This window comes from Ahaetulla prasina, chromosome 6, assembly GCF_028640845.1.
Source record: "Ahaetulla prasina isolate Xishuangbanna chromosome 6, ASM2864084v1, whole genome shotgun sequence".
In the NCBI taxonomy this organism is placed as follows: domain Eukaryota; kingdom Metazoa; phylum Chordata; class Lepidosauria; order Squamata; family Colubridae; genus Ahaetulla; species Ahaetulla prasina.
This window is the reverse complement of record NC_080544.1, coordinates 69,450,277-69,473,238: the sequence shown is the minus strand read 5'-3', so window position 1 is coordinate 69,473,238 and position 22,962 is coordinate 69,450,277. Positions and strand designations below refer to the sequence as shown.

Here is a 22,962-nt window from a genome sequence, read left to right as displayed (position 1 = left end):
GTTCATATGTGAACCTTAACTGATATACCACCTTTAGGCATCAATAACTGCAACTAAATTTTGATCAGTTTTGCATGTTGATTTGGAGGAATTTTAGCTCATTCCTTCTTACAGAATGGCTTCAAATGTATGTTGGGGGTCCTCCTTGTCTGGGAACACTGTTTGCTCACTAAATACATTTTAAACAAGAGAATCAATTACACCCGTTTTTTGTGGGTCTCTTCATACAAGTAGCTGTAGACAGCCAAGTTTAGAGGACCTTTCATTAATAGTGAACTTTTAAAATAATACACAATTTTGCCTTTCCAAAAATCTAATGCTAGAAGGATTATACTACAGAAGTTTTGTTCAAGATAAGCCATTAGATTAACAGGTCAGATTTTTAAAAATGTTTCGAGAAGAGTTTGCATTATACTTCAAGATTCAAGATTTACACTGAGCCATCTGCTCAAGAACAGAAGAGTTTAAGATGAAGTACAGTGGGGTGGGGGGAGATGGAAGTTCTCATGAATTAACACAATAATACATAATCATTGGCCCAGGAATGTGGCAGAGCAGAATTATCTCATCTTGGTGTCCTCCAAATATGTTGACCTAAATCTTTACATCTCGACAATGCCTTTACATATCGACAATGCCAGGGGTTATGAAAGTTGACTACCTGGAAGAGATTTGCTTGAATATTTCTTTAAACTTGAGCAAAAGCCTCATGAACAAGGCCAAATGGTTGAATAGTTATATGCTGATAGGTGGAGAATGAGCTTATTTTTCTTCCGAGTATAGACTCTTGTATCAAGCTAAAATAGAATCTGTAGCCTATTTCTTTAACAGGCAATATCAGTAGTATGTTTAAAGATGCACATAGCAAACATCCCATGTTCAGTCCTGTGATGAATGGTCTGGGAGAAAAAAATACTCTTCATGCAGAAAAGAGATGGAGGATACACCATATGTTCTGCATGAAATTTGTTTTTTTTTTAAGCCAATATATTCAAAATGATAATGTTTAAAACCACTTTTTGAGGCATTCCTGTTATAATTAATGAAATAATGTATTGCACATTGACTTTTGCTACGGCAATCTTTTCTTTGGGGGAAGATTCTAAATGTAATAAAAGAAAAGAAAATAATAGAGTTTCTTTTAACACTAGTCTTCTAATTGTATGAAAATAAATACTGTGCGCGCACACATACCCTTTCTTGTCCTCTTAAATTCATGTGGCATGGTGAGAAATGGGGCTAATTTCATTCATAGAAGACATTTGAAATACATGTCGAACAACTTTTGTGCTTCATGAATCATTGTGTGAAACCAGCACAGAACGAATAGTGAAAGGATCGCATCAAAACATAAATCAAAACTAATGGACAGCTGGAGTGTTGCTTTGAGGGTCAACCAATACAACATCGCTTGGGTTTGTCTGCACTGATTGTTTTAATTACTAACTGTGTATAGTTGAGAAACTTTTAAGTCATGTTTGCCTCAAATCTTTGGGGAGAGGAAGCAGTCTGGAATTTTTCACCTCTGGTAAACTATAAATTATGAAGACTTAGAAACATCTGAAATTTCAGCAAGATGTAGTATTTATATGAATTGGAGACATATTGGACACCCCCTCTACACACAGAACCCTGCATTATATAAACAATTGTAGTAGAATAAAATCCAGACCAAGTCTCTTCATCTCTTCTAAACAAAACAAACCGTCCCTCATATCAATTTAGGCCATTAATCCATTTTTTGTGTTTTTATTGGAAAGGAACTGATATCTGGATGTCTATGATCTTCTGGAGAAGGAACAGAAACATTTCTACTTCAAAGATCGAAGTGTATACTTAGACATAATTGTTGCTAGAGATTGTATTTGAAGCAGATGAACTATAAGGTGAACTGCTCTTTCTGATGAGTTTGTATCCTTGTCTTCCAAACACCACTTTAAAAAAAATTGTCGGTTCATGTCATGTTCAGACATACATTGTGATTGGGAGGTCAGGATGTCTTCAAAATGCCTTATGCCTGGTGTCAAAATTGTTGTGTATGCCTCTACTCTTATTCTGTTCAGCTGAGTTTTCAGAAGAAATAATAATTACACCATGATTTTATAATTTGTCACTTTAAAAAATCATCTTGGGATTTTCCCAGTTGTTCCTTAGAAATATGTAATACTGATACATTCTGCATTGGTTCTTTCACATCTTTGGAGGGTAATGAGTTGATATATTTTAAAAGGAAATATTGTAACTGTGCTTTCTTCATAAATTAAAGCATGTTTAATTTCTCTTGATACAAAATTAAAAAATTGTGCTCTTCACTCCAATTTTTGCTATGGATTACTTATGTTTGTGCTTCTGGTAAGATATCTAAAAATGTAAAATTTATTCATTTAACTTTGGAAGAGGTTTTCCAATGTCTTTGGGATTTAATTAATATGAATGAGACTTCTATCCTTTGCAGAAATACTTTTGCCAAGGCATCAAATCTCAGACCATTAGAAAATCTCCAACGCATCTCAGCTATGTCATTTTTTATTTACATGCATGTCAATTCATGCCTACAATATGGATGTAGTCTAGTATGCCTATAGTTACAATGACTGCCAGGTTTTACATGATTTTCACTCCCCCCAGGAAGGGATTTCTCTTTTTTAAGGTAAATCCCATATAAAGGGGAATAATATGAATGTAGCATTCATATTTCTCTGCTTTGACAGTGCAAAGGCAGATTCTCCCTCCCTCCCTCCCTTTCTCTCTCTCTCTCTCTCACACACACATACATTATTCTGATAAATCCTAGTATGCTTTAGTTTCTTCAGAATAAGGAATAAGAGAGATAATGAATATATAAATATTCTCTGATGCTACTGTTTCTTAGATTATGGGATCTATTGAAAACTAAAATTAAATATACTTTGAAGGATCTATTTTTGCTAAGAGTCATTCTTAACAGAAGTTCATGTGTTTCCTTTAATTTATTCATTAAATAAATGGTATACTATGTTTGCCTTAATTATCTCTTCTCATTCTTTTTGATATAGATGCTTACCACAACCTAGAAAGCCCATCTGAGTCGTTTTCCTTTGGCCTCCATAACATTCAGCTCACTGTAAAATTGTGTTAGCCTTTTCTGTTACAAATTCAAGTATTAACAATTTACTAACTTGCCTTGCTTTAATTTTTTAATCCCTTTTGCAGTGGTATATGGGTATGGAAGGGGGAAGAGTTACAACCAGGTGAACATTCAGCTAAGCCACCCCCAGCAGGAATGTGGGCATGGCAAACACTCAGAAGGAACCCTCCCTAGTTTCTTGGGCTGTAAAGCTAACAATGGAGAAATGTACTTTCAGATTTACAAGATTCTGATAATGTAACCTTACAATTATAATTTGTTTATCTAGGTGTGCTTCTTAACTACCTCACAAAGCTGACAGGTTTTCAGTGATTTGATTTTATCTTTAAAAATGTTTTTTCATACAATACCCTGGAGAAAGAAAATGGGATAGGATAATCTGCTTCTGGGATTACATGTGTATAACTAGGACCACTTCAAATAGTCTATTTGCTTTAAAACATTTGTGTTTTCAGTGGCGAAATGTAAAAAGGGCATTGTCAGATCCAGTATATCCACCTCAAAACAATTAGGCAATACCACTTAATCCTGTCTTTTCATTATTATTATTATTTTTCTTTTTCTTTTTTTTTGCAATGGTGAGCAGCACTGCAGAAGCAGCTATGTTTCATTCTGGTAATTTGCATAAGGATGCCTACATGGTTATTTGATGGGAAGCCCAATTGATTTTGTTTCTCAGCATCTTGTCACCCAGAATAATCAAAAAGCAGTAGGGTAAAGGTTTTTTTTTTAAAATATAGGATTATTATGCCAGGAGTTTGAAATGATGTTTATTTTACTGGAAATGAATGTATTTTTCACCACAAATGGAGTGAGGTGATTCTAGGTTATGATCAGTGGCTTGCTGTGTATTAACTGCTGTAAATACACAGCAGTAAAAGTATGATCTGATTGGCTGCCAGTTTTCAGCATATACTGCAAACTTACAATGCAGAAGTCACTGTAACATCCAGCTAACTAAAATGATAAGTGACCATTCAAACCTTGCTTCATTTCATCTCATAAAATTAGAATCTGGAATGTCTGATCAAATATGCTAGTGCTCAAAGTTCCTGTGAAAAACCTGAATCTTATTTTTATAACCAATTCTGAAGACAAAGCAGAAAACAAGTGTGACAACCATAAAGCGAAAATAGTAGTGGAGATAATAAGCAGCTTCTGCTAGTGGTAAGTGAATGAAGCAATATATGAGGCAGGGAAGTCACAGAGGTGCTTGCAAAAACGACAATATCCAGGAAGGAAATTAATAGGTCAATGGATTTGAGAAGAAAAGAAAACTTGAGACAGATGATTAATAGCCTTGGCTACAATTAGACAAACTTAAATTGTGCATGGGGTAAGACTACAAGTAGGCAGAAGTCATTTCCAAAGCATATAACTGAAATATTTTGGCTGTACAGAACTGAGACTGAAAAATACATAATGAAAAACCCACATTTGTTATAATATTGTAGTTAATCTCTGTGACACTTTCTGTAGTTTTAGCCAAAGTGACAGCTAAAATGAGACCTCAGAAAGTAATTTTCTCTGTAGTGCATCCAGAATGTGACTACATGGACTATCACGCACTGATTAACAACATCTGGAGATATGTCTTTGTGTAGTTTTTTTTTCTAGTTTCACATGTATCTGAGTTTCGTTTATTGAAGACATTGACAAATCACACTTTCCCCCAACAATTAACAAAGACTTTCTAGACCCACACACTGCAGCAACTATATTTTTTTACAATGATTGTTGGCTGCATTCTCAACTGTAATAGTGGGTGAAACCAAGCATTTATATTGTGCTTGGATGTGTATACATACACCTCTACACAACTGTGTGTGTTAATGTATGTTTTATGTCACTATGAGACATGCATACACATGTATACCAAAATTACATACATTATCACTTTGTCATTGCCAAGGTAAATTTATGGAGACAGACCATTTATTCTCTCTCAACCTTTGTTCGTTCATGCAGAAATTACCATCACTCATAATAATAAACCACCTTGAATAGTCCTGTTGGTTAAAAATGGTGATCTTATAGAACTCTTTTTGAAGTTATAGTAATTAACAATCCTGGAATCTGGCAACTGGTTTGAATTTTTCAGTAGAAGAATCTACTTTTAACAATTGAAAGCACTGCATAAAGATATTTGGGGAGTGGGAAGGAGAAATATATGTTTTTCAACCTAAATTTAATGGCGCTCTTACTGTTTATAGTGATTTATGCAGGGAATAAAGACTAACTCAGAGTTCCCTGATCCAAACGATGCTTGAAAATAGATAGCGGCGTTCTTGGTTTCCCATATACATTCACTTATACATTTGTTCTAGGGCTTCCATTAAAGATTTAAGAAGTCACACACCTGGACTGTGTGACATAAGTGAAGACTTTAAACCATTTCTGATATTAAAATAGGATGCAGGAAGCTGTACATGCACCACAGAGTGTGCCAAGATGTTCTCTTTGAGAATGGGGTGTACTAGGCAGAAAGACTGCCACTGTCATGAATTAGATTTCACTTATAGCTTGCTCTTCCTCCTTTCTATAGCTATAGAATTAGAGACCTGTATTATGTTATAACAGTTGCAACGGGATTGACTATGCTGTCTCTAGTGTATAAATGGTAATGCTCAGTGAACTGATCAGTATTAGGTTACTACAAGATGCAGCTACAGCTAATATGTTAAACTTTGAAATTAGGCAGCCTGTATAATCTTGGGGTTTTTCTTTGTAAATTTTAGCTCAAGTTGATGGAGACTTGACTTTTATTTTTTACAAATATACAATTTAAAAAAAAAGTGCCCCAAAAAGGATAAAAGTCCCCATGGCTGAAAGTTGTATACACAGGATTAAAGTGTCTTGTGGAAAATTCTGAATTGTTTTGGCATTTTTAATAAAGTACATTATATTACAACTAAATAAAACAAAAAAGAAAAGGCTAGAGCCAGCTGTTGATTTGTGTTGAGCCTCCCCACCCAAGAGAAGTATTGAGAGAAAAAAAATCCTCCCCAACCAATAACTCAATTTGTATTTTGAGGAAGCTAACCAATAGGAAGCAACACAACAAGCGTGGTGTCAAATGAAGCTGACAGATCCTGCATTTTGCATTAACAAGAACATCCTCCTTCACTCGCTGGTGGTTCCTGTGGTTTGTCCAATTTAATGTCTATCACTGAAGAAAAGGGTTAAGGGAAACAAGCAAAAAAGTTATTCCTTTGGTCATTATGAAAGAAGAATTGTATTCTTCGAGAGAACAAGATTTTGTTACGTATTCCAGTAAGCAAAAACAGATAGTCCTTGACTTACAACCACAATTGAGCTGAACATTTATGTTGCTAAGGATCTTAACAAATTTGTTAAGTGAGCTTTTTCCCATTTTATGACTTTTCTTGCCACATTTGTTAAGCGACTCACTGTAGTAACACGGTTGTTAAGTGAATCTGGTTTCCCCATTAACTTTGTTTGCCAGAAGGTTGCAAAAACTGATCACATCAACCCTGGGACACTTCAATCATCATAAATGTGAGTCAACTGTCAAGCATATGATTGTAAATTATGTTACCATGGGGATGCTGCAATGGTCGTAAGTGTGAAAAATGGTCATAAGTCACCTTTTCCAGTGTTGTTGTAACTATGAATGGTCACTAAGCAAACTGTTGTAAGTTGAGGACACCCTGTACAGCATTAATCAGCAGCATCAACTCTGAAGGGAAAGAATAAGCACTATCTGCCGTTATAACCACCTTAAGTGCACTATAGAGACAATTCTGATTAAAAAACACTGCTAAGAATGCTTATAGCAAAGTTCAGATGGACTAATCAGCTATCTTTTTTCTTTATCCTGAAAATGTTAAGAGTGTCATTTCCATTTATCCTGTTTCCTCTTTAGAACTAGTCCTTCACCGATCAGTTGGCAATCTATGATGAAGTTATATAACCGATTATTACACCTGATATTCAGTTAACCAGTGATAGTAGTTAAAATGAAGAACCAGGACATAAAAGGAGACCTAAATCCTGCCACTATCCAGCTAATGAATAAATGAATAAACTGCAGCTCCTCTAAATGTAAATAGTCCCATAAAAAAAACAGGTGGAATTTCTTCCTGAACCACCCTGGAGGACAGATACTTACTTTAAAAAGCAATACAAGTGAAGTTATTTTGTTAGCAATGTCCAGGTCATGTTTTCTATATGTGCTGCTAACATATCTAACATGTATTACTACAGCACCTAAATGAGCTACCTTTTCCCAAAAGAAAAAGTAGGAATTAGACTAGCTGACAGACATAGCTCTTTTGCTACAAGGACTTAAAGCATGTGCCTTTTTTCTGCCCAAAGAAATATTTTGTAGTCTGGATTGCTTTTAGACTTTTTGGATAAATGGAAATTAGGCCCAGTGTATCCCTCTCTTTCGTGACTACAAAGTAGACTGTATGGAAAATGCAAAAACTGCAACTTTCAAAACCTTGACTGTAGCCTCTGTTGTTGCTGAAAATCACAAAGTGGAGCAATTTATGTGTGCTATGGGCACTGTAACAAACTAAGGTCTTCCAGGTATGATGAAATAGGAAGCAGTCTTGGGTCTCCAGGATCGCAGCAGCTTTGAGCATGCTGTTGGGCCAGTTGGGCAGCAAAGATGGGGGGACAAGATAGGCAGGTGAGGGCAGTTGCAGCATCCCTGCAGTCAATCATAAGAATGAGCTGACTGCCAAACACTTGAATTTTCATTACAAAACCACAGGGGTGCTACAATGGCTGTAACTCTGGGTATAGGTTTTAAGTCCCTTTGTTCAGCACAGTTATAATTTCAAAAGGTTGCTGAACAAACAGTTGTTAAGGGAAGACTACCTGCCGCTCATTTAATAAGGACTGAATGGCAAGATGTATATCATCTGAATATTGGCATGCAAAGCCCAGATAGAAAAAAGAACCCAAGCATATCATTCACATTGTGTAAAAGACACATGACTGAGCTGACCTTGATCAGAAAACTTTCAATTTCCGATATCTCATTTGTACAAGATTAAGTTTTTCAATAATTAAAAGAACTTGAAATATGCACGGATGCCTCAGGAAAATAACCCAGCAGTAGACACTGTGGAAAGTTCAAATTATGTTTGTGATTGCTGTGAAAGCAAATAAAAGGGAAATGGAAAAAGGGAAAACAATTTCTAAATTGAACATTGGAATTTAGCAAAGACACAACTATTGTTCTGATTTGGAAGCCACTGAAGTGACTGACTACTTTTACAAAGTGAAGGCATGACATAACGTTAACAAAGGAAATATAACTCACATTTGTTATCACTAAATAAACTAAAATTCAGATAGGAATGCTGAAATAAGATGTTTTTAATGCTCTTTTAAAGTAGTGTTCACGTAATCACTCGGCACATTAGAGTCTGCTCGAGTTAATTTCTAAATCATATTTATTTGTTAAGATCAGCAATTCGTGGAGAAGGAGGACTTATACAGTCCTCTTGCATAACTTACAGAAAGAATGTTAACATGGTATAAACTGCCATTAGTTGGCAACTATCCATGTGTATTCTCTATTTCTTGCCAGCCTCAGGGACAGAAGGAAGTCATTACTGCTGGGTTCATTTATCTCAAATAAATAACAGTTAATTGAACAATATTCATTAGTACTGCTCTGTGCTAATGCTTTCCTTTTGTGTATTCATTCCATAACGGGAGAAATGAGATTCTGAGTTCAATTTAACAAGGTCATTTTGTGTGTCTGTGGAATTCACAATAGGAAGGAAATGGTTAGCTGATTCCTCATCTGCCTTCTGATACCTTACAATACAAAGCTGAATGTTACCAAGACACAAAGTTGTTGACTTGTACATCCAGACTTTCCTAGTAGGAAAACAAAATCGAAAACAACATGAACCATTTTCTACACATTTGTGATTAAAAATTCTAAAGATGCTGAATTCTAAATGAGTGCATTCTTATGAGTTTGCTCGTTGTCCCTTCTTTATTCTATGTTAACTGAACATAAAGGGAGAGATAAAGGAAAGTGCAAAACTTAAATTTGTGGATACTGATAATTATAATCAGCCTGATATATTTTTCACTTTCCTTCACCCCAACCACTAAGAACTACTTTAATTTAAAAACATCAGTATCATTCCAACTTTAATTTTAATGTAAACTAAAGAAAGTTTCACTTCATGGATTACTGCCTTGTCGTGGCAAAGGGGCTTGCATAGCTCAGTGAAGCTATGAGCTATGCCGTGCAGGGACACCCAAGACGGACAGGTCATAGCAGAGAGTTCTGACAAAACATGATCTACTGGAGAAGGAAATGGCAACCCACTCCAGTATCTTTGCCATGAAAACCCCATGGACAGTACAAAAAGGAAAAAAGATATGACACCAGAAGATGAGTCCCTCAGGTCGGAAGGTGTCCAATATGCTACTGGGGAAGAGCGAAGGGCTAGTACTAGTAGCGCCAGAAAGGATGAAGAGACTGGGCCAAAGCCGAAAGGATGCTCAGCTGTGGATGTATCTGGTGGTGAAAGGAAAGTCCGATGCTGTAAAGGTTTTTCCTCCATAGGAACCTGGAATGTAAGATCCATGAATCAAGGTAAGCTGGACGTGCTCCAGAGATGACAAGACGGAACATCGACATCTTAGGAATCAGCAAACTAAAATGGAAAGGAATGGCTGAATTTAATTAAGATGACCATCAGGTATACTACTGCGGGCAAGAATCCCTCAGAAAAAATGGAGTAGCCTTTATAATCAATAAAAGAGTAGGAAAAGCAGTACTGGGATACAATCCCCAAAATGACAGAATGATCTCAGTTTGAATCCAAGACAAACCATTCAGTATCACAGTAGTCCATGTCTATGTCCCAACCACTGGTGCTGAAGAGGATGAAATTGACCGGTTCTATGAAGCCCTACAGCATCTTATAGAATTAACACCAAAAAATGATGTCCTTATCATCATGGGGGATTGGAATGCTAAAGTAGGAAGCCAAAAGATAACCGGAATAACAGGCAAGTATGGCCTTGGAGTACAAAATGAAGCAGGGCACAGGCTGATAGAATTCTGTCAAGATAATATGATGGTCATAGCAAGCACTCTTTTCCAACAACCCAAGAGACGACTCTACACATGGACATCACCAGACGGTCAACACAGAAATCAGATTAACTATGTGCTCTGCAGCCAAAGATGGAGAAGCTCTATACAGTCAGTAAAAACAAGACCAGGAGCTGACTGTGGGTCAGATCATGAGCTTCTCCTTGCAAAATTTAGGCTTAAATTGAAGAAATTAGGGAAAAGCCCCAGGCCACTCAGGTATGAACTAAATCATATCCCTGATGAGTATACAGTAGAGATGACAAATAGATTTAAGGAATTAGATCTGATAGACATAGTGCCTGAAGAACTATGGACGGAGGTTCGCAACATTGTACAAGAGGTAGCAACTAAAACCATCCCAAAGAAAAAGAAAAGCAAGAAAGCAACATGGCTGTCTGAGGAAGCTTTGCAAATAGCTGAGGAAAGAAGGGAAGCGAAAGGCAAGGGAGAAAGAGAAAGATACACCCAGTTGAATGCAGAATTCCAGAGAATAGCTAGAAGAGATAAGAATACATTATTAAATGAACAGTGCAAAGAAATAGAAGAAAATAATAGAATAGGGAGGACCAGAGATCTCTTCAAGAAATTGGAGATATGAAGGGAACGTTTCATGCAAAGATGGGCATGATAAAGGACCATAGTGGCAGGGACCTAACAGAGGCAGATGAGATTAAGAAGAGGTGGCAAAATTATACAGAAGAACTATACAAGAACAAGCTTAACATTCCTGATAACCACGATGGGGTGGTCACTAGCCTTGAGCCAGTCATCCAATGTGAAGTCAAATGGGCCTTAGGAAATCTGAGCAACAACAAAATTAGTGGAAGAGACAGTATTCCAGCTGAGCTATTCAAAATCTTAAAAGACGATGTAGTAAAAGTGCTACACTCAATTTATCAGTAAATTTAGAAAATTCAGCAGTGGCAACAGGATTGGAAAAGGTCAGTTTACATTCCAATTCCAAAGAAAGGCAATGCCAAAGAATGTTCAAACTATTGCACCATTGCACTCATTTCACATGCTAGTAATGTTATGCTTAAAATCCTACAAGCTAGGCTTCAGCAGTATGTGGATCGAGAACTACAGAAGTACAGGCAGGATTTCGTAGAAACAGAGGAACTAGAGATCAAATTGCCAACATACGCTGAATCGTGCAGAAAACTAGGGAGTTTCAGAAAAATATCTACTTCTGCTTCATTGACTATGCTAAAGCCTTTGATTGTGTGGATTACAACAAATTGTGGCAAGTTCTTAAAGAGATGGGCATACCAGACCATCTTATTTGTCCCTTGAGAAACCTGTGTGCGGGTCAAGAAGCAACAGTGAGAACTGGACACGGTACCACTGATTGGTTCAAAATTGGAAAAGGAGTCCGGCAAGGCTGTATACTATTGCCCTGCCTATTTAACTTATATGCAGAGCACATCATTAGAAAGGCGGAGCTACATTAATCAAAAATTGGAATCAAGATTGCCGGGAGAAATATCAACAACCTCAGATATGCAGTTGATACCACTCTAATGGCAGAAAGTGAAGAGGAACTAAAAAGCCTCTTGATGCGGGTGAAGGAGGAGAGTGCAAAAGGTGGCTTGAAACTCAACATTAAGAAAACTAAGATCATGGCATTCAGCCCTCTCAATTCCTGGCAGATAGATGGGGAAGAAATGGAGGTAGTGACAGATTTTATTTTCCTGGGCTCCAAGATCACTGCAGATGGGGACTGCAGCCAAGAAATTAAAAGAAGCTTGCTCCTGGGGAGGAAAGCTATGGCAAATCTAGACAGCGTACTAAAAAGCAGAGACATCACCCTGCCAACAAAAGTGCGTATAGTCAAGGCTATGGTTTTTCCAGTTGCAATGTATGGCTGTGAAAGTTGGACCATAAGAAAGGCTGAGCGCCAAAGAATTGAGGCCTTTGAACTCTGGTGCTGGAGAAGACTCCTGCGAGTCCCTTGGACTGCAAGGCGAACAAACCAGTCAGTCCTAGAGGAGATCAACCTGACTGCTCTTTAGAAGGCCAGATCCTGAAGATGAAACTGAAATACTTCGGCCACCTAATGAGAAAGAAGGACTCACTGGAGAAGAGCCTAATGCTGGGAAAGATTGAGGGCACAAGAAGAAGGGGACGACAGAGAATGAGGTGGCTGGATGGAGTCACTGAAGCAGTAGGCCTGGAGGAACATTGTCAATGGGGTGGTGATGGGTCAGACACGACTTCACAACTAACATCAACAAAAAGAAAGTTCTAGGAGTGCTGAGTTCGTATTGAGGCAATACAGATAGTCCTTGACTTACAACCATTTGATTAGTGACTGTTCAAAGTTACAACAGCACTGTAAAAAGTGACCTTTGACTGGTTTTCACTCTTACAACCATTGCATCATCCCCATGGTCACATGATCAAAATTCAGGCTCTTGGCAACTGGCATTTATTTATCACAATTACACTGTCTTGAGGTCATGTAGCCCTCCCAGCTGGCTTCCAACAAGTAAAATCAATGGGGGAAATCGGATTCACTTAATGACTACATAATTCACTCAACAACTGCAGTGATTCATTTAACAACTGTGGCAAAAACGATTGTACAATGGGGCTTAACAACTGCCCTGCTTAGCATCTAAAATTTTGGGCTCAATTGTGGTCATAAATCAAGATTACCTGTATTACAAATGGCCTAAATCAGTTTTCTAGGCTACAAAACTTGGTTTAATTATATTATACTGAACACATAAACCAAAATATTTTTCAGGCTTGATATAACAATTTGTATTTCTTTTAACTTCTGCATTCTGTCAGTCCAAAGGATACAGTATATTGCCCATGGCAAGAGACAGACCTTAGATTAGAATTAATATTCTTCATTTTTGGAGCATTAGAGAACTTGGATATTTGTATTATTTTGGGTGGTACTATTAATTATTTCACACTTTAGATATTGGATTTTATTGACTTAATATTTAAAATATTTCTCGCCACTCCAACAGATCCAGTAATATAGATGGGTTCTGTGGGACCGTGCCATATTATGTGATCCAGGTAACATACTTCCTCCAAGGTCTGTTTACCCAAATTTTGCCAGCCTTATGAAAGGATGTGAAGACCTTGCTGTTACCTCACGTGTTGGGGTAAAGCTGCTAGAAAAGTTCAACATATAATTTCAGGGAGTGTGGCTTGCTTTAAAGATGTCCCAGACTTTATATTCTGTTACAACTACTTTTAGAGAAATTGTACTTTTCTGTTCTGCTTTTATACTAGTTTCCAAACTGTGATTTGTTCTCTGAGTTATTTGTTTAAGTTGCAAAGCCATATACTTTTTCTAATTAAATATTTCCCTATTCCAACCATTGATAATTGGTGTGTGTGTGTGTGTGTGTGTGTGTGTGTGATGTATGGAACAGCAGAAGAAATGTCTTCAAGCTTAAATTAATTTGGAAGATATGTAACATATAGAAGGGACGCGGTGGCTTAGTGGCTAAGTCGCTGAGCTTGTTGATCGAAAGGTTGGCAGTTTTTTTTTTATTTATTTTTTATTTGCATTTATATCCCGCCCTTCTCCAAAGACTCAGGGCGGCTTACACTATGTTAAGCAATAGTCTTCATCCATTTGTATATTATATACAAAGTCAACTTATTGCCCCCAACAATCTGGGTCCTCATTTTACCTACCTTATAAAGGATGGAAGGCTGAGTCAACCTTGGGCCTGGTGGGACTTGAACTTGCAGTAATTGCAAGCAGCTGTGTTAATAACAGACTGTCTTAGTCTGTTGAGCCACCAGAGGCCCACCCAGTTCAGCGGTTCGAATCCCTAGTGCCGCGTAACGGGGTGAGCTCCCGTTACTTGTCCCAGCTTCTGCCAACCTTGCAGTTCGAAAGCACCTAAAAAATGCAAGTAGAAAAATAGGGACCACCTTTGGTGGGACGGTAACAGCGTTCCATGTGCCTTTGGCATTTAGTCATGCTGGCCACATGACCATGGACACGTCTTCGGACAGTGCTGGCTCTTTGGCTTTGAAATGGATATAAGCACCGCCCCCTAGAGTCAGCAACGACTAGCACATATGTGCGAGGGGTACCTTTATGTAACATATATACAGTACATGTTACAATCACAATCACAGCTAACTTACTTGCCACCTAAAACATGGGAAACTCCCTTTGTGAAATTGCTGTTCTTAATTAATAAAGGATACTCCCTTCTTTACTCTTCTCTTGAACGCTTTCCATCCCTGGTAGGGCTGATGCAACACGTCGGAAGAGCTAGAGATACCAAGGCCAATGGGACATGGGATTAAATAACAAGAAAAGAAACAACCAGGATCTTTGCATCCAAAATGAAATTAAAACTAGCAATAATATTGTGCATATGACATTTATAAAAGAAGAATCCCAAACTGTCTTCCACCCAAACTGTCTTCCACCCAAACTGTCTTCCACCAGTATGTTAGCTGAAGGTTACAAAAATGAGTGCTCTTCAGATTAGTATCACACAAAAAGCCCTTCCATTGAGCAGTGCAAGCCACATGTTTCAGAAGGTATCATTTCAATTTCTAGTATATAAAGTAATATGCCTGGAGAGCCAACTGATTGCAAATCATGGATGAATTAAATAAAAATGATTTTTGTATAAAGGCTATTAAGTGATGGCATCCTGAAAATGCTCAGGTCATGAAGGCCTATTTGCTATATAACACTTTTTACCAACAAAATAACCAGCTCTTTGTATATTCTATCCCCCCCTCGCCCCATCCCGCTTATGTATCCTTTCTCATATATGAAAAATGCAATTTCTTATGTGTATCCAAGAATAATCATGTTTACCTGTTTTACATTGTATCCTGTTTTTGCGCTTGTTTCAATAAACATGACATTCAGTTCTTTAGCTCTCTGTTCCCCTTCTTCAATGGTGATTTGCCTAGAGTCAGACAAAGGGAAAATGTCAGCTGATTCAATGCAGCTGGGAAAGTGGGGAAAACAAGATATCTTGGAATTAGGATCCATCTACTTCCATAACAAATGCAAGAAGAAATACCACTCTAGGGAATCTCTTCCTTTGACAGAGAGACCTTGGAGGTCTTCAACTTTTCTGTGTACATTATAAAGGAATTAAGAGACACCTTCTGTACCTGCAATGCTTCCTTTTCATTCTGATAGTGGGTATTTACCTTTTATCTGCAAGGTCAGTTTTGTTGCCCACTAACATAATGATGACATCACTTCCTCTTTCTGTTCTGACATCATCAATCCATTTGGAAGTTTGTTGGAATGAATTGAGATCTGTGAAGAAAAACCAGAAATTAGGTACAGGGCACATACCAGTTTTTCCAACAGATAATAGAAATGGCTTAGCCAAAGGATTTGGAGAATTTTTATGATTTCTGACAATAGTCACAGTGTTGAATGCATTTGAGAAAATTCATTCACATTCAGAGATGGAAAAACTCTAGTCCCCAAATGTTTTTGAACCACGACTCATAATTTTTAGCCAGTTACTCCACCCATATCTGGGTTCCTTCCCATGGATTAATCAAATCAGAGCGACAGAATATTGAGTTTAGGTTAAAATTATTTATTTATATGTGAACATTTAAAGAGGATTTTGCACCAATTACTAAAACTATCTCATAGGATTATTTGAAAATTAAAGCGAAGTTGGAGAGCTGATTGGCTTTCCTTATAGAGAATCTCATTTCCTTAGAAAAAGGGTGAAATAAATAAAAGTGTACAAAGAAATTGTACAAGAAAGAAGTGACATCAACTTTTCTGCCTATTTTATGAGGGTACAGGAAGGAACAAATAATAGTGATTCAAAGAAATCTAAACTAAGATTTTGGATATAAACTTCAGGACAATGCAAGTCAAAAGAGAGAAGGTTTGAATACATAAAAAATACATAAGATATGGTATTTTTACAAAGACAAGAATGGACAGGAAGTGAACAAAAAGTTAAGACTTGTCGCTTTATTATAATTGTAATCCAAACAGTGATTGGGCATGACATCAGATGTGCCTTTCACCACAATGTCCATTAGAATGTTCTCAGCAGCACCTCATCTATGCCTATAGAAGAGACAGAACTAATGTCAACTGAGAAATTTCTCTCAGGCAGCTGATTTTTTTTTTATCAGAACACAAAGATTATTACTCGCCCTCCAATTGATTTTAAAACTTACATATCACAAGCGACATTCATACAATTTACAACTAATCTATTTTTCAAGCTCAAGCTGCAAACAGAGCCAATACTAACATTTAAGCATTTCTGTACTAGTCACTTGCAGCTGCAGCCAGACATTGTTCCGATAAAGTATCCCTTAGGAAAGACATTTTGTGTTAGCACAGCAGTAAATTCCAAGTACAGTAATGCTCTTTTTCCCACTATCCTTGTTTTGTAAACTATTTGGTTGCATGTGTCTTTTGTTCACACAGCTAGTTTTCTGTGTGTACCCTCACTGGCTACAGCTTCAACCACACGTTCTTCTAAGGCAAACAAACTGTGACAGAAGGCCCAAGCTTTTTATTCAACAAATCACTAATGCCCACTAATGTTTTCTAAGAAGGTCAGTTGTCAGTTAGAGACAGAGTTAATGCAACTATAGCAACCAAAGCAGTTCTCTCAGTCCTTCCAAAGCGAACCATTAGAAAAGGAGCATTTATATTGAGTCACTTTTGTCTGTTCACTCCTCAATTGCCTTGGTCAGCTGGAGTCACCAGAGGGAGGCAGATCCTCCTTTCTGTCACTTTCTGCTCCTGTTATGTTCCTTTCAACAGGAACAATACAATGGTGAGAAATGGCTTCAGAAAAAGTTAGTGTTTTCATGCCAGAACCTGGATCCAGGATTTCAAGATCAGAATTATTTTGAGTGCTATCTGAAAATCATCGGTCATTGAGGGAACTTAAACTATGGAGTTTGCCTGCAAAAGGTTTGTGGATGGCCACCAATTCAAATGGGAGTGGACAAATTCATGAAGGATAACCAGTAGTGCAGGTTAAGTAAGTTTATGAATAATTGATTTAGATGGTTGTGGTTTTTTCAGATAAATCTTTCTCCACACTACTATTCTCTGATTTACAACCACTTTTTACAGACAAGGAAAAGATGCCACTGCTGATAAAAAAAAATTATGTGCTTATGCAATATCACCAGTACAGTTACAGACAATCAAATATAATGGTTTTTGCTACCCTGATGTTAAATACTGTTTCTTGAGAATAGGTATTGCATCTCTGTAGGGAAAAAAAAGTTCATTTTTAAGACAAAGTAATAACAAAGTCTGTGAACACAAATATTTATCTGTTTCGATTGCAGTGTATTTTTAAACTACAGGAAAGGGAGATGCATGGAAAAAGGTCAGCCTGGTGGGTTCCTGCAGGAGTAGGTCAGGCAACATTATCATGCCTCCTAACATCTCTGCCTCTCTGAGGGATCATTTGGAAATATTCCTTCACTGGGCATTGGACTTTCGCTCTCAAGCTGGAAATAAGACTGCTATACTCCTATCTTTCCCATAATGTAGGTCTGATCAGGGAGATTTTTCTTATAAATTGGATTGGCCAATGTGGTTATAATGGGTAGATCACACCTAGGGACCCATGGATTAAAACGGACATTCAGCTACAAGGCGTCATGTAGTCAATCACTCCCCTTCAGCCTATATGGGGATAAAATGGGCATATGTAAATCTTACAAATTAAGATTTGTATGATTTACATTCGCTGGGTGAGATTTGTAAGATTTGTAAAATTTGTAAGATTTACATTCGCTGGGTGAGATCATCAGTGGCTTTGGGGTGAGATACCAACTGTACGCTGATGATACTCAGCTGTACTTTTCCACCCCGGGCCACCCCAGCGAAGCTGTCGAAGTGCTGTCCCGGTGTTTGGAAGCCGTACGGGTCTGGATGGGGAGGAACAGGCTCAAACTTAATCCCTCCAAGACGGAGTGGCTGTGGATGCCGGCACCTCGGTACAGTCAGCTGCAGATACGGCTGTCTATCGGGGGCGAGTCGTTGGCCCCGATGGAGAAGGTACGCAACTTGGGCGTGCTCCTGGATGGTCGGTTGTCCTTTGAAGATCATTTGACGACCGTCTCCAGGAGAGCTTTTTATCAGGTTCGCCTGATCCGCCAGTTGCGTCCCTTCCTGGACCGGGATGCCCTATGCATGGTCACTCATGCTCTCGTTACCTGTCGTCTGGACTACTGCAATGCTTTCTACATGGGGCTCCCCTTGAAGAGCACCCGGAGACTTCAGCTAATCCAGAATGCGGCTGCGCGGGTTATTGAGGGAGCGGTTCGAAGCTCCCACGTAAAACCTATCCTGTGCAGACTGCACTGGCTACTTGTTGTTTTCCGGGTGTGCTGCAAGGTATTGGTTACCATCTTTAAAGCGCTCCATGGCTTAGGACCGGGCTACTTACGGGACCGTCTACTGCCGGCCTCTATCTCCCAGCGTCCGGTGCGTTCCCACAGAGAGGGACTCCTCAGGGTGCCGTCAGCCAAACAACGTCGACTGGCGGCCCCCAGGGGGCTCCTACCCTGTGGAACGAACTTCCCCCCGGGCTTCGACAACTACCTGACCTCGGGACCTTTCGCCGCGAATTTAAAACTTATTTATTCCGTTTGGCTGGACTGGCTTGATTTTAGATTCTAAATTTAAAATTTTTAATTGTGGGTTTTAAATTCTGTAATTTTTATGGGGTATAAGGTTATTTTAAATTTTTTGGCTAATTTTGAATCAGTTTTTTAAGGGTTGTTTTAATTAAGGTGTATGTTTTTGTTTGTATTTTATTTGCCTGTTCACCGCCCTGAGTCCTTCGGGAGAAGGGCGGTATACAAATTAAAATATTATTATTATTATTATTAAGTGTAATTTGAAGAAAGCATGGGATATAAATATAATAAATGAAATAAATGCAAGCACAGTATTAAAGCAAAACTGCCACAGATTATTCTGGTGTTGGCAGTTCAAGCCATCTCGGGCCAGAGAAATATTATAGTGATAGATACTGGAAAGGACAATAGGAGTGCAATCGAAAGTACTGTCGCTCTAGATGCAAACATGTTAAAGGGAAGTAAATTAATGTATCATTTTAAAAAGAAGACCTACAAAAATTGAAAACAGCCTATTTATAAAAATACCGATCAGAAGATACAGTATTTTAGTGTTTTGCTTGTTTATGCAAGCAAATTATGCAGCCCATAAATCAATTCATCTTTACAATATGGGCAAGCAGTATTATATACAAAAAAAGAAATAACGTACACTTAACAAGATTTGAAAAGCATTGATCTAATTTCTCAGGAAGGAACCAGTGTATAGTTAAAGGATTCCTTCTTTATTTGGCATGAGACTTCCCAGTGGTGTCAGGTCTAATAATAGTAGAAGCAGAATGTGGGATTTGAGGATACTTATTTGGACTATGAAGCTACTCCTTAAGGCAATGATTCTTAACCTTGAAAGCGTTAAGATGTGTGGAGTTGCCCAGAATCCCCCACCTAGCACCTGGCTAGGAATTTAAGGTATGTCTAATATTCATTGAACCTTAAGAATTAGCCTTCTCCAATGTAGATATACACAGCCAGTTTGGTATAATGGTTATGACACTGGGCTAGAAGCTGAGGAATGTGAGGCCAGTTGCTTTCTCTTTCACCCTAGGAAAGAGGCAATGGCAAACCACTTCTGAAAAACCTTGCTAAGAAAACCACAGGGGTTTGTCCAGGCAATCTCCAAAAATCGAAATGATTAAATAGAAGAAAAATAAAACCTTGGATTACAATTATGCACCTAAGGGAAGCTTTACTTCAACAAGATTGAAGGGTATTGGAAGCTGCTAACAAGGACATTTAGAATTCCTGCATCCTACTGCAGCTTAAAATATTGTGGTAGCATAAAGAAGAACAGAGCCAAACTCTCCAGTGTTACATCTCATATCCTTTCAGTACAATCAGAATAACAGAATAAGAGTTTAACCCCCCACTCAAGCAGGAGACCCTACCATTTCTGACAGATGGCAGTCAGAAATCCTTCTAATGTACTCATTTATTTTACTTTATATTGAGTATGTGATGTACTATGTTATGGAGAGTACTGATATTGAACTAAAAAGTGCCTTCATGGTGTATTTCCATTTAGACAACCACATCCAAACTTAACTCACTTGTGATATCATAAACCACCACAGCTACAGTAGAGTCACGAATGTAACTGGGAATCAAACTTCGGAATCTCTCTTGGCCTGCTGTGTCCCAGAGCTGCAACCGTACCTGCCAGGGCCAGGGGAGGAGAGCAGCAAAGAGAAAGGCATATACATATACACACACACACACACAATTAGGAAGAGAAACAGATATAAACAACAGGAAGAAAACAAAAGTGATAAAGAATTAAACAGAAGAGGCTTCTAGCCATGTATTTTGTTTTTTAAATTGATCATTTAATGTTTTATCCTTGTGTGTTAGTTATTCAAAACACTATTTGTAATTTTATGTAATGCCCATACAAGGTTACAAACATCATTTTGTGTATTTATAATCTATAGAACATGGGTGGGGAGAAAGAATTTCTATGTATATCTTGACAGTGGTTTCCCTAAACCTGATGTCCTTAAAGTATGTTGGCCTTTGGAGGACACCAGAGAGAAGACAATCTGCTGCTTGTTAAAATTTTGGACATGCATATTATCTGCTTTGATATATTTATACTCCTTCTTCATGGAATCTTTGCTCCAGAAAAGGTTGTATGTTTTAAAGTATGAAGTTGGAATTCTTATTTTAAAAAGTTGGCATCTTAAAAACATATTATAAATGTTACAACTATGAAAGTTTGATATAATGAACAAGAAGGGACCACTGAGATAGAAATTTGAAGGAGAGATGTTGTAATAGTTGGTTTTAAAAAGCAACTGGGATCAGGCTACAATAGTATCACGAAAGACACAGCTGGGTTTCACTGAAAGGAAGGCACAGGCAATGCAGAGTTGCATTGATTCATGAGATTTGCAACATAGTCTGTAGTTCTCTGCATTATTAGAGGGCTCAGGAGGATCAATACACCAGGAATACTCAAGCATTGTGTCATCATAAAATACAATTGGGCACAAAAGTTTTACACATATACAAAATACAAACTGAGTCAGGAATATTTGTCAAAGAAATGCTTCACTAAACCTAGTCTGAATGCAGGCAACTCACCCTTTGGTACATTGGACTTGGTTTCCTGAGGGAACCAACTATTTGGCAGCTTCTGATAAAAGGACAGCAGAAATAAGAAAACTACAGTATTCATCTTCCAGCCCCTAGATCATATAATCTGTGGGGCAGCCTAGAGAAATTTACCAGTATTTTTACTCTTGCACTTCTATTATACTCAGCCTGTCATTTTCATAAAAGCAATTGGAAAGCCTTGGAAACAATCCATTAGGACTAAGATGGATGTTTGAGACACTGCATTAACACTGCATGAGATGCTACCGATTAATGCAGTGCTGCCGCTGCTGCTTCTCTCTCATTATAGCTGACGCCCATCTGTGTTGACATTGGATTATCCTTACAAAAAGGTTCTCCTCATATTATAAATTGTTTTTTTTTTAAGTAGGGGCAGTGACATTTCTAAGAAAAAGTAGAAACCACAAAACATTGGCACTTAAAGAAAGCTTCCTAGTTAAGAGGCCACGTGTTCCTCTTTGAAGAAATTGCACGCTCCATCTCATCCCAGAGATGGCAAGCAATCATGCTAGCAGCAAGAAAGAAAATGAAGCCTTCGATGGGAGACTTCCAAGAAACATAGCAATATACTAGACTAGAAAGTCAAAAATACATCCAGAAGAAAGTAATGACAAACCATTCTGGTACTTTTGCCAAGCAAACAACGTGATGTGCCCCTGAAGCCCTCTGCAATCAAGGTCAATTCACAGGTAACTTTATTTATTGCCATGGAAAGAATGCAGTGAAGTTGCTAATCCCTAAACTAAGATTCAGCCAAAATCCCAGATAAATGTTCCAATTTTTTTTTTTTAGGACACTACTCTCTTAAGAGTGTCCAGAGCAATATATAAAAACAACCCTTTACTAGGTATAACACACTGTCAGTGGATGAGTAAATTATCAGTTTGGTCAAACAGGAGGAGTTTAGCATGGAAACCTCTTGATGTTTGCCCACTGTTTCTTTCTGAACACAGAGTTTCATAATATCAGCAGTTCAGCACTTCCTGCTACTTACTGTCCGATCTTCCAAATACATGGTTTTAGATAGGAAGTCAATTCCAATTGTAGCCTGTAAGAAAGAGGGGAAATGGAAAAAATGTCAGCAGCTATTTTGATTCAAAATTAATTTTACATTATATTGCTTCAACAGGAACAAGTGCATTCAAGTATTGCAGCAGATATATTTATTTGTTTGTTAAATTTATTGGCAGCCTATCTCGCCATGGGGCTACTCTAGGCAGCTTACAACAGTAAAAAGAAATGAAAAGAGTGTAAATAGAACAGAAATAAGTTAATAAATGAAGAAAAAGAACACCGTGAGAATACATCAATACAATAACCAAAAAAGATAGATGTCTAGAGAGCAGAAAACAACTGTGGGGGGAGGGTTTGTAAGATAAGACAGTAAGATTGTTCCCCCTGCCACCCCCCCCCATTGAATGTCAAGTTCCTACAGACTTTATAAACAAAACTTCAGAAAAAAATATCAATTTGAAAAGAAAAATGGAAGGCTATTATTGTTAAAATAAGA

At 37.8% G+C, this 22,962-nt stretch overlaps 1 protein-coding gene across 3 annotated transcripts in view; it reads right to left on the bottom strand.

Moving 5' to 3' along the window:
• Nucleotides 1–427: 427 nt before the first annotated feature.
• RAB6B (RAB6B, member RAS oncogene family) overlaps nt 428–22,962 on the bottom strand; it is a 57,670-nt gene continuing 35,135 nt past the window's right edge. For all 3 annotated transcript variants that reach the window (XM_058188774.1, XM_058188775.1, XM_058188776.1), the window contains exons 3-8: nt 22,447–22,500; nt 20,387–20,492; nt 15,393–15,504; nt 15,049–15,142; nt 14,421–14,487; nt 428–6,296 (exon numbers count right to left, since the gene is read on the bottom strand). In XM_058188774.1, the coding sequence (XP_058044757.1) occupies nt 6,232–6,296; nt 14,421–14,487; nt 15,049–15,142; nt 15,393–15,504; nt 20,387–20,492; nt 22,447–22,500 (498 nt within the window). In that variant the 3' untranslated portion in view covers nt 428–6,231. The remainder of the gene's footprint in view (nt 6,297–14,420; nt 14,488–15,048; nt 15,143–15,392; nt 15,505–20,386; nt 20,493–22,446; nt 22,501–22,962) is intronic.